At 37.0% G+C, this 12,884-nt stretch overlaps 1 protein-coding gene across 1 annotated transcript in view; it reads left to right on the top strand.

Moving 5' to 3' along the window:
• LOC101349741 (pregnancy zone protein-like) overlaps positions 1-12,884 on the top strand; it is a 64,912-nt gene that overhangs the window by 3,395 nt on the left and 48,633 nt on the right. Inside the window, exons 2-10 of the mRNA XM_004387288.1 lie at positions 343-526; positions 1,272-1,425; positions 1,580-1,632; positions 2,167-2,187; positions 2,684-2,852; positions 4,528-4,612; positions 6,887-7,010; positions 8,377-8,491; positions 12,398-12,507. Coding sequence (XP_004387345.1) covers positions 343-526; positions 1,272-1,425; positions 1,580-1,632; positions 2,167-2,187; positions 2,684-2,852; positions 4,528-4,612; positions 6,887-7,010; positions 8,377-8,491; positions 12,398-12,507 — 1,015 coding nt within the window. The remainder of the gene's footprint in view (positions 1-342; positions 527-1,271; positions 1,426-1,579; positions 1,633-2,166; positions 2,188-2,683; positions 2,853-4,527; positions 4,613-6,886; positions 7,011-8,376; positions 8,492-12,397; positions 12,508-12,884) is intronic.

Genomic DNA, 12,884 nt, shown 5'->3' with positions numbered 1-12,884 from the left:
TCTGGTGCTTCTGTCTTTTATATCTCAAAAGAGATTTACTCAAGATACAACCTAATGCTATAGACTGTGTCATGCTTCATTAGCATAACTTCCTCTAATTCTGCCTCATTAACATCATAGAGGTTAGGATATACAACACATAGGTGATTGTATCAGATCACAAAATGGAGGACAACTACACAATACTGGGAATCATGGCCTAGCAAAGTTGACACACATTTTCAGGGGACACAATTCAATCCTTAACAGTGACAATAGCAAAGATTGTCTAGGGAACAGTCTTAATAATAATATCTTTTATCATCCTCCATGGCTGATTCAGACTCCTCTTTCCCGCCACAGACAGTATGTGGTGCTGGTTCCATCAGAGCTCTATACTGGGGTCCCTGAGAAGGCCTGTGTCATACTGAATCACCTGAATGAGACGGTGACAGTGAGCATAACTCTGGAGTTTGGAGTGCAAAACTGGAACCTCCTCAGGAACCAGGTGGCAGAAAAGGACACCTTCTTCTGCAGCTCCTTCATCGTGAGTATCATTCTTTGAAATGGTGGAGATTAGTAGAGAAAGAGTATATCAGTTGATGCCTTATGTTCTGACCCCCACAACAAAAAAGCATAATGAAGAGAATATGAGGATTACAGAGTGAATTTCTAATTAGATTCTAAGAATCTACTGAATATGTTCATATAGTATTTACAAAGAGATCTAGTGCAATAGATGAAAGATAGTAGAAGTAATAGGAAGGGTGTTGTCTGATCTTAAACTTCTGAGGTACATAATGTTTGTGCTATTATTCTCATTTTACAGATAAAAACTCTGAGATACATTAAGTTAATAACTTGTCTAAGACCTCACAGATGCTTGAAGATTGATGCATTGTCCTTGTCACCTTTTATCACTTAGAGTATTAAATGTTTAATTAATCACACTGGCTTACTACCAATAACGACATATTATTTTGTTGTTGGTCAATGGAAAATAAAGTTTAATACTTATTATAATACCACCATCACTGCTGTGAAATTGCAAGCATGATATTTCCTTCACTGACATGGCTGCATTGAAGAATTAGTTCATTTTATTGAAATGATGTTTTTTCTCTTTAATTAAATCAATTTAATAATCAATTTCTAAAACAGAGGACATGTCCTTGGCCTTGTCCCTTGGTAATTCTCATAGAACTAACCATGTTAACTGAGAAAATCATAAAGACTGAGACATCATTCTGAAGTGGATCTGTGCAGATTCTTCAGCTCTTTCTGTTTTACAGCTTCCAGAGTTCCCAACCTCCTTGGCATATATCACTGTGCAGGTGAAGGGGCCAACCCAACAGTTCACAAAGAGGAACCCAATGCACATAACAAAAGCAGAGAGCCTAGTCTTTGTTCAGACAGACAAACCCATCTATAAACCAGGACAAACAGGTATAAAAAACCTAATGAGCAAGAGCAACTTTATGGGGAGTGGGCCTTTTCTGACTTTATCCTCTAGTCACTGAAATCCTGGTGTGTTTTTAGTCTGTGTTATTACCCTGGGTTCCTGATGGAGGGTCTCATAAGAAAAATCTCTGTATTTCAGTGAGATTCCGCATTGTCTCTGTGAATATCAGTTTGCACCCTTTGAATGAAATGGTGAGTCTCATAACAGCCGATGAGGTTGGGGGAAATGGTCAAAAGTTTAAGTCCTATTAATTTGGCGAACTTAAGACCTATATAAGAGATACTTAAATCTACCACAGAGATGCTGGAGGAATAAGGGAGCTCAGGATCAAGACAGTTCATCAACTGCATTCTTAAAATAAATTAAATATTCAGTTGAAGTTGCTTAAAACATGACTTGTCGGCTTAAAGATCTCAGTTCTTTTTATTGAACAAAAGAAATGACAAGTATATTGGATTTCTGTCAGACAAATACTGTCTGCAAAATATTAAACTTTTTAATCTCATTATGTTTCCTCAATCATCCTTTATATCACAAAAGAGAAGTCATGACTTCTTAAGACTAAACATATAAAGTGCTGTGAACCAAACAGGGGGACATTTCCTTATTTAAACAAGAAATAAAGAGATCACTTCTTTTGGTCCAGACACTTTGTCACTGCTGCTGTCATGGTTTTCTCTTTCTAAGTTGTATCTCACACATGCTATTTGGTTCTTTCTTTTCAGTTCCCATTGGTTTATATTGAGGTAGGTGATATATACTGAGGTAGGTATATCTCAGTTGGAATGAAAATTTACAGGTTACGTTAAATTGCCTTTCTTCCTCTCTTTCTCTCACATACTATTTCACCAAAACTAAACAAAAACCATTCTCCTTGTCTATCTTAAATCCTTTATAGAAATCCATAAGATGTAAATGAAGGGACAAAAATCCTCTAAGATGATACCGTTTAGTGACTCTTCAAGTATTTTTGAACAAAATGGATAAGCATAATTTCAAAACGATGGACCAGTGTGAAATATTATCTGTAATATTTCATATCTGGTAAACTTATTGCCCTATTCCCGGTCTAGAATTCCTAGGAAACTTTACTAATACTTTTTGGTGCAATTTACCAACCATCTGTTATGTAACACCCAGCATCATTCTTACCTAAAAAGTTGTCCACCACTCAAAAATACATACGTGTATTTCAACTGTATTTCGATTGTTTATATGAACTCATAATATTTTCATCTATAGAACCCCAAGAAGAACAGAATTTTCCAATGGCAAAGTCTCAAACTGCAAGGAGGGCTCATCCAGCTCTCTCTCCCACTCTCAGTGGAGCCCATTCTGGGTCCCTACAAGGTCGTCCTGCAGAAGGAGTCAGGGAAAAAAATAGAGCACTCTTTCGAGGTGAAAGAATATGGTAAGAATTCTACATGTGCAAGAAATGTGTGACGTTACAGTAATTAAGACTGAATAGTTTTTACATATAAAACCAAAACCAAACTTGTTGCTGTCGAGTCGCTTCCAACTCATAGCAACCCTATAGGACAGAATAGAACTGCCCCCGTAGGGTTGCCAAGGAGAAGCTGGTGGATTCCAGCTGCTGACATTTCGGTCAGCAGCCAGAGCTCTTAACCACTTGACCACCAGGGCTCCTTTTTACATATAGGTGGCTAGAAAAGTCTAATATATAATAGTTAAAAATTAACAAGCTTTTTTATTTATCTCCATATTTGCTAAGTACTTTTCATGCGCTATCTCATTTAATCATTACAACAGTCCTCTGAGGCAAATACTGTAATTATCCGTGTTTTACTAGTGAGCAAATCATTACTAGAAAATTTAGTAACTTACCAAAATCACAGAGCCAATAGGAGGCAAGAGACATTCAAATAAGTTTGTTTGACCTTATTCAAACATTAATTGTTAATGGTGTGATCTACACACACTGTCGATTTATATTTTGTAACTGAAGATATTTCCTGAGATTATCCTCATAACTGCCTGTGACATATGCTGACAGTACTCCAATCACAGTAATAGACACATCAAAGTCATCTTAGCAGTTGTAAGTTATGTGGAGTTGCTAATGTAAATTAAGTCTTCTGTGCTACACCTGAGGAGGCCTATCACAGAAGCATGATTCCTCAAACTCACTAGAACCACCATGAGAACTATGAAATAAGAATTTATGATAGGAATAACACAACTGCGAGAGAAGCTGGAAGAGTAAGTGTCCAGCCAGGGGGAGTTGACAGATCAAAGAAAAGTTACTGACCAATTGTCCTGAACCACTGATATACCAAAACTAAGGTAGTTGCTATCGAGTTGATTCCAACTCATGGCGACCTCATTTGGGTCAGAGTAGAACTGTGCTGCAAGGGGTTTTTAATGGCTGGTTTTTCAACGTTTCTTCAAAGGTGCCTCCGGGTGGGTTCAAACTTTTAATCTTTTGGTTAGCAGCCAAGCATGTTAACCATTTGCACCACCAAGGGACTCCGAACCATTGACGGGAATGGATAAATTGATGCTTTCCAGGGATATGAGAAAGAAACCGTGCATCTTCAGCTGCCAGTGTGGACCACAAACGGGAGCTGATGGAAGAATCCATGAAAGGCTGTTAATTCTGCATAGCTACCTCTTCAGTAGGTCCAGAGCCAAGTGTCTGGTGGTGGGCACGGAACCGCTGTTAGTCAGCAGAGTTACAGTTGGGAAAAAAAAAAACTAAACTGGACACAAAGAGGGAAAGATTAAGGATAAACCAGAGTCTCCTGGTTCCTCTACATCTGTTACCTCATCAGTGACCATCTTAAGAGACTAATGGTGCTGCTTCTCTTCCACTTTCCAAATCTTGCACCAATTCCCAGAAGGAGATTCTGGAACATGTAAGACCACCTAAACCAAGCTGACATAATACAAAAACTGCCATGGTAATGGATGGCATCTACTTTGTCAGTAGTGGCCTCAATGTTCCTTATTGCAGTTGAAATCATTTCATGTGATTCTATGCTATAAGATTCTGTAATAGACTCCATTACTAATACTGACAAGATCTCCTATCACTCTCACCTCTTTTTCTCTTCTGTTGACAACAGTTTTGCCCAAATTTGACGTCCAAGTGAAAATGCCTAAGACAATTGGTTTCCTAGATGAAGGATTTACAGTATCTGTCTGTGGCCTGTGAGTTGCATTTTTTCATCTCATTTCTATTTCCCCACTCTACTTCAGTAGATTTATTGCAAGTAACAGTGATTGGACTTTGAAGTATTTTAATTAAAGAAGGAATAACTTTCTCTCTAGCTTACCTGAGCCTACACTAGGAAGTGGGGGTGGTAGCATATGACACTTCTATTGTTTTTCTAGTTGCTGTCAAGTTGGCTGTGACTCATAGGGACCCCATGTGTGGCAGGGTGGAACTGTGCTCCATTAGGGTTTTTTTAATGGCTGATCTTTTCTGAAGTAGAACACCAGGCCTTTCTTCAGAGTTGCCTCTGGGTGGACTTGAACCTCCAACTTTTCAGTTAGCAGTCAAGTGCTTAACTGGTTGCACCACCCAGGAACTCTGACATTTCTACTACTAATATAAAATCATTTTTAAACACTGTCAGACACTGTTATAAGCACCTTGCACTTATTAACATATTTTATTCTTACACTAACCCTGATGTAGGGGAATAATTATTATCCTCATTTTACAAATGAGGAAATTATAACACAGAGGATTGGAGAGGGGGAAGCTCAAGTTCCTATAGATAGTAAATGGTAGAACTGGAATTTAGCAGTCTAGCTCCAGATCCTGAACTCTTCACCACTTTTCTAGATTGCCTCCATAATTTAAAAAAAAATAAAAATAAATCTATTTTTATGAAACACGTTTATATATCCCAGACACTGTGCTAAGAGCGCTCCATAGATTTTTTTCTCATTCATAACAACACGCTTATTGTCTGTTTTATGAAAAGGAAAAGTGAATATAGGGCATCTGACTCTGGAGCTCATGATCATAACTGCTGTGCTATGCTGCATCCTACAGTCTGCATTTTCTTTATTGCTCTCAATTTCTTAACTATGGAGAAACAGGAAAAGTAGTAGGGGTGAAGTTAAGCAAATACTTTACTTTAAATGCCAGATATATATGGTTGTTGTTTTTGTTAGCTGCCGATGAGTCTGCCCCCAACCCATGGCAACTCCAGGCACTATGGGATAGGACCCTTGTGATCCACAGGGTTTTCATTAGCAGCTGTTTTGGAAGTAGATAGCCAGGCCTTTCTTCCTAGTCTGTCTTAGTCTGGAAGCTCCTCTGAAATCTGTTCAGCATCACAGCAACATGCCTACATCCACTGACAGATGATGGTGGCTGTACATGAGGCTGGGACTCTAACCCAGGTCTCCCACATGAAAGATGAGAACGCTACCACTGGACCCCCACTGGCCTCATATGTACATGGCAGAATTAAAAAATAAATACTACAGTGATTTCTTTGCTGGTTGCCTTTTAGTGTGTAATAGAGCATCCTACACGCCCACAGAGAAGAAAAACTTCCCTTCTTGTTTTTGAAAACAGCATGAAAAACTTGTTTTCATCCTCTGCTAGCCTTGATGTTTTAAATTTTTCCACCAGAGGGAAAGCCTTTTGATACAGATTTAAAGATAAGATTCAACAAAGTGATTTAAATTTACTAAATGATTTATTACTTACCATTACTTATAGGGATTTGAAGGGGAAAAGGATCATAAAAACAGGAAGCTTGGGGAGTGGGGACAAACCTCATCTACTTCACAGTTTGGACTAAGGCAATAGGTTTCAAACTGGAAAGCGTATAAGATTCTATGGGAGTGCTTAGTCAAAATGTAAGTCTCTGGTCCCACCTCCAGAGATTGTAAACATAAATTTGAGGAAAGACTCAGGAATCTGCATCTCAACATGTACCCCAGGTAATTTCAGTGTTGCTGTTGTTAGGTGCTGTAGAGCCGGTTCCAACTCATAGCAACACTATGTACAACAGAACAAAACACTACCCTGCCCTGCGCCATCCTCACAATCGTTGCTATGTTTGAACCCATTGTTGCAGCCACTGTGTCAGTCCATCTCATCGAGGGGTCCTCTTTTTCAGTGTAGGTGATCCACAAAACAGATGTCAAGAACCAATAGACCAAGTTCGACTTTGCATCATATTCTTTCATCATGTTTGGCAAATCAAACTGACTCATTCTGACATTGTTCATATACAGCATTTTTGTTTATAGCTACAGCTTTCCTATCTAATTTTTCTCGTTTATTCTCTTAAAATACACATGAGTTAAGGAGGGTTTAGAAATACACTCTTTAGATATTCCTTAATGTAATTCTTTAGATGAATAAGATGGATATCTGAATGGATCAAATAAGGTGAAGAAATGTCTGTGTTATTTATGTTAAATATCTGTTTTTGTATGACCCCTCTATTGTTATAGATATACATATGGAAAGCCTGTCCCTGGTCTGGTGACAATTAATGTATGCAGAAAATATTCACGATTCGGTTCCACCTGCCTTGGCAAACATCCACAAAGTATCTGTGATGAATTCAGCCAACAGGTATGTGGAAACCACTCTCTCCAGGGCACTAATACCAGATCTTGTTTTCTCTTGGATTAAAATAGTGAATACAATACAACAGTGAAGAGTGATTGAAATTGTCAATGTGGAAAATTGTGGAGTAAGGGAAACATTGTGAGATTGCCTGACAGTGTTAGGAGTGTGCTTAAATGTGGGGAGCTTGAACTATGACAGCATTAATTTGGCCAATTTTGTAATTTCCTTTCAGCAGCAATCAACACTCCAGTCATAGGGGGCTAAAAGGATGTGTCTCAGGTTGACTTCTGTCAAACAGAAGAAACATGACAGGTGTTAAGAACTTGGCTAGTCGTAAAATCTAAACTGCTCAGGGAACAATATTAAACCAGCAGTAAGCTGAGGAGGAGGGAGACATAAAGGGACAATGGACTGGAGGCCACAATTATACCAAAGAAGAGGTATAATAAGAAGAATAATTAAGTGAAACAACTGAAAGTAGAATAAGCTGTAGTAAAAAATGGAATGCATAAATTAGTGATTTCAGAAAAAGAATACTTAAAATCCGAGGTGTGGCAGTGTGAGCAAGTACTGTAGGGATATGAAAAAAAAAAATTATTGAAGCTGCAGACAGTAAATAAATAAGAGGCCAGGGTGCTGAGTGGGCTACCAAGATAAACATTAATAAACAAGAGAAATTAAAACATGGAACCTAATATTTAGTTTGGAAATATATATGTTCTTATTAATGTCCTAGACACTGGAAAAATATAGTTAACAAAATAGAATCCCTGACTGATATTTAGGTGTGGCTGCTTACAGAAGGCCTCTTAGAAGACTTTAGTCTGAGTAGAGTTTTGAAGAGCAGTAAGTGTTGGCCAAGTCCCTGGGTGGTGCAAACAGTTAGTTCCCCGGCTGCTAACTGCAAAGTTGGAAATCTGTGTTCACGCAGAGGTGCCTTGGAAGAAAGGCCTGGGGATCTACTTCCAAAAAATCGGTGCAGTTATGATCCGATATACATGGGGTCTCTTGACTTAAGATCAGTTCCACAGCAACTAGTAGGATTTTGTTTTTGGTTTAAGTGTTGGCCAAGGTAAGAATGGGAGAAAGAAAGTCCTTGTTTGAGGAACAACGTATGCAAAGAGATGGAATTACAAAATGCTGTGGCACGTTTGGAAACTCTAGGAAGTTTAATATGGTGGAAACTTGGTGTAGGTTTTTAGGAGAGAGGAGAGAAACGCAAAGATTGGAAATGAATACTTCATGTAATTACTGGGCTTGGGAAGGATGAGCACCAAAGAATGACTCGAATGTTTGTAAAATTTCTTACTATGACCATTAACAATGTTTCTGATGACAAATAAGAGGATATTTTTTTCTTTCTCTTCAGGCAGACAATAAAGGCTGTTTCACACAACTCGTAAACACTAAAATGTTTCAGCTGAGGCAAAGAGGATATGACATGTCAATACAAGTGGAAGGCAAGATCAAAGAGGAGGGAACAGGTTTGTATTATTTTGAAATATTTATTAACTTGGTACACATTTATAAAACTTCCATTCTATGTAAAATGTTATATTTGCTGGGGATTATGAAAACGACATAGTAGCTGCTTTCAAGGAATTAAAAATCTAAAAGTGGAATTACATATTGTTATGTTGTTGTTAGGTGCCATCTAGTCAGTTCCAACGCGTAGCGACCCTATGTACAACAGAAGGAAATACTACCTAGTTCTGTGCCATCCTTACAACCGTTGTTATGCTTGAGCTCATTGTTGCAGCCACTGTGTCAATCTATCTCATTGAGGGTTTTCCTCTTTTTTGCTGACCCTCTACTTTACCAAGCATGATATCCTTCTCCAAGGATTGGTCCTTTCAGATAACATGTCCAAAGTATGTGAGATGAAGTCTCACCATCCTCACCTCTAAAGAGTATTCGGGCTGTACTTCTTCCAAGACAGACTTGTTCGTTCTTTTGGCAGTCCATGGTATATTCAATATTCTTCACTAACATCATAATTCAAAGGTGTCAATTCTTCTACGGACTTTCTTATTTATTGCCCAGCTTTCGCATGCATATGAGACACTTGAAAACACTGTGGCTTGGGGTCAGGTGCACCTTAGTCCCTAAAGTGCCATCTTTGCTTTTTAACATTTTAAAGAGATCTTTTGCAGTAAATTTGCCCAATGCAATGTGTCATTTGATTTCTTGCCTGCTGCTTCCATGGGCATTGACTGTAGATCCAAGTAAAATGAAATCCTGGACAATTTTAATTTTTTCTCCGTTTATCATGATGTTGCTTATTGGTCCAGTTGTGAAGATTTTTGTTTTCTTTATGTTGAGATGTAATCCATAATGAAGGTTAGAGTCTTTGATCTTCATCAGTAAGTGCTTCAAGTCCTCTTCACTCTCAGCAAGCAAGGTTGTGACATCTGCATAACACAGGTTGTTAAAGAGTCCTCATCCAATCCTGATGCCACATTCTTCTTCATATAGTGTAGCTTCTCGGATTATTTGCTCAGCATAAGGACTGAGTAAGTATGGTGAAAGGATACAACACTGACACACACCTTTTCTGGCTTTAAACCACACAGTATCCCCTTGTTCTGTTCAAACGGCTGCTTCTTGGTCTAACTACAGGTTCCTCATGAGCACAGTTAGGTCTTCTGGAATTCCTACTCTTCGATATGTTATCCATAATTTGTTATAATACACACAGTCGAATGCCTTTGCATAGTCAATAAAACACAGGTAAACATCTTTTTGATATTCTCTGCTTTCAGCCAGGATCCATCTGACATTAGCAATGATACCCCTCGTTATCCCTGCAACCACTTTTGAATAATCTCCATTAAAATTTTACTTGTGTGTGATATTAATGACATTTTTCCATAATTTCTGTATTTTTTTGGATCTCCTCTCTTTGGAATAGGCATAAATATGAATCTCTGCTAGTCAGTTGACCAGGTAGCTGTCTTCCAAATTTCCTGGCAGAGATGAATGAGCACTTCCAGTGCTATATTCCTTTGTTGAAACATCTCAGCTGATATTCCATCAATTTCTGGTGTCGTGTCCTTTGTCAATGTCTTCAGTGCAGCTTGGACTTCTTCTCTCAGTATCGTCAGCTCTTGATCATATGCTACCTCCTGAAATGATTGAACGTCAACCAATTCTTTTTGGTACAGTGACTCTGTATTCCTTCCATCTTCTTTTGATGCTTCCTGTGTCATTCAGTATTTTGACTATAGAATCCTTCATTATTGCAACTCAAGCCTTGAATTTTTTCTTCAGTTCTTTCAGCCTAACAAATGCCGAGTATGTTATTTCCCTTTGGTTTTCCAACTCCAGGTCTCTGCACATGTCACTATAATACTTTACTCTGTCTTTTGAGCTACCCTTTGAAATCTTCCGTTCAGCTCTTTTACTTCATCATTTCTTCTGTTTGCTTCAGCCACTCAATGTTCAAAAGCAAGTTTCAGAGTCTTTTCTGTCATCCACTTTGGTCTTTTCTTTCTTTCATGTGTTTTTAATGACATCTTGCTTTCTTTATGTATGATGTCCTTGATGTCATTCCACAACTTATCTGGTCTTCGATCATTAGTGTTCAATGTGTCAAATTTATTCTTAAGATGGTCTCTAAATTCAGGTGGGATACACTCAAGATTGTACTTTGGCTCTCGTGGGCTTGTTCTAATTTTCTTCAGCTTCAACCTGAACTTGCCTATGAGCAAGTTGTTGATGGTTATATGAAATTATATATATGTACATATAACCATCATAAAATTTCTGCACTAAAAGAGAAAACTAAGGATCAAATGAATATGAAGAAAGAGGTAATTAATAGAAGTAGAGCCAGAAAAAAAGTGTTATAGATAAAGTAGCATTTAAGCTGATTCTGATAGAATGGGTAATATTTTGAAAAATAGTGATGACTGGGGAAATGATGATAAGCTGAGAACAAACGTATTCAGACTGGAAAGAATTTGAAAATGTAGGCTGATGCTAGGCTGTGGAGGAAAGTCAATCATATTGTAAGGAGTTCAGACTTTATTCTGAAGATCTTTGGATAGCTTCAGATATTTTTGAGGAGAAGGATAACCTAATAAGTTGACATATTTGTAAAAAATAATTCTAGCAGCCATGAGGACAGGCTAGATGAAAAATTTGTTATGTTGTGAAACATTAGATTACTGGGGCAACCCAGGTGAAAGATGATATTACCCTACACTAGAAGAACTATAAATATATGCAAATGAGGAATAAGATTTGTTGGTATTTTTAAAGTAAAATCAACTGATCTTGTTGAAAGATCTGATATGAAAGGAAAAGATACAGAGAATTCAAAGATTCAAAATTTGTGGCATGGGAAATGGAAATTCCATTAACCAAAATAAGGAGTGCTTGAGATATAGCTATTGTGATAAGAATAAGTCAAAGATAGTTAGAAATAATTTGGAATATCAGAATGGAAGGAGATTTATCCAGCTGATAATTTAAAAAGAGAGGGAGAAAAAAATCTCAACCAGAGATTTATATCTGGGAGTCATTGCACGTTGTGTGCACATCTTCCTATGAAAAGAGTTAATGGAATTGAAAGAAAGCTCATTTCACATTGCTAAGTTTAAGACAGAGACAGGACAAAGTGGGGTATAAGAATAGAAACAAGTACATTTAGGAGAGAGACAGTATCAAATAAGTCGGCATAATAAAATTAGAAGTCCTAAATATAGGGGAAAAATAAGATAGAACAATTTCTTAGAAGTTACTGGAAGGAATAGTTTCAATAGTGCTTATGTATGAAGCTCTGCTAACAGTTCATATATGATGAAGTCTGAGACAAGAATACTATATTGGGGCAATTAAGGGATCATTTAGAATTTGATAGAGTGGTATTTTAGATGATGAGGACAAAATATAGATTATGCTTCACTGAAGAGAAAATCACCAGGTGTTGACTATACTTTGATAGATTATGCATGAAAAGAAAGATCTTGCTGGGAAGGTATTTTGTGATAGAAATGTAAGCATACTTTTAGGCTAAAGTGAAGAATCCCCTATGCAGAAAGTTGTAGGTGTGGAGCAGGGAAGTGAGAGAGGCAGAAAAAAGATGGAATAAGATCAGAGAGCAGATGAAAAGGAATTCATCAAGAACATATGTGGAACAAGGACAGGTACTTGTAAAATTTCTCAAAGGAATTGAGAAATTATAGATATCAGTACATTTTGATATGAAGCTGAAGCTGATGGAGTCATTGTCAAATAGCTTCTATCTTCTAAATGTGAAAAAATTCCCAAAAGAATAACGTAAAGAATATGGATGGTACTTTGTTATGATGAAGTGAAGCTGAGTAGAGGTAACAGGTGAGTTTTGAATACACAGAACAATTCAGCTTTCCTTATTTCTTTTTTAGAGTTGGAATTAACTGGGCATGAATCATGTAAAATCACAAATATACTGAGCAAACTGAGTTTAATAAAAGTGGATTCACATTACAGACGTGGGCTCCCTTTCTTTGGGCAGGTAAAATAACTTTTCAACCTAAATCATAATTTAAAGTGTGAGGCTTTATAATAAAATGAATCTTTAGAAATTCCCAAAAACAAAATTTATTATAAAAATGAATATTTATTTATAATAAGAAAATAAATCATAACAAATTACAATTTCAAAAAGAAAATACCAAGAAAAAACATATTTTTATTAATTAACTTCCTAACACATCACATCTTTATAATATTTTCTATATAGTTTGGCTGCATACTGTGTGATTGTCTTTCTACAGATAATTATTTTGTAATATCATTTTCCATAGAAAGAATAAAAAGATGGTTGAATTTTTTAAATTATTAATAGTTTAGAAAAGTTCTTTTCAGATTCAAATCTCAATATTGGTAATA

The sequence above is a fragment of the Trichechus manatus genome, unplaced genomic scaffold (assembly GCF_000243295.1).
Source record: "Trichechus manatus latirostris isolate Lorelei unplaced genomic scaffold, TriManLat1.0 scaffold00182, whole genome shotgun sequence".
Lineage (NCBI taxonomy): Eukaryota > Metazoa > Chordata > Mammalia > Sirenia > Trichechidae > Trichechus > Trichechus manatus.
This window is presented reverse-complemented; position numbering and strand designations above follow the sequence as displayed.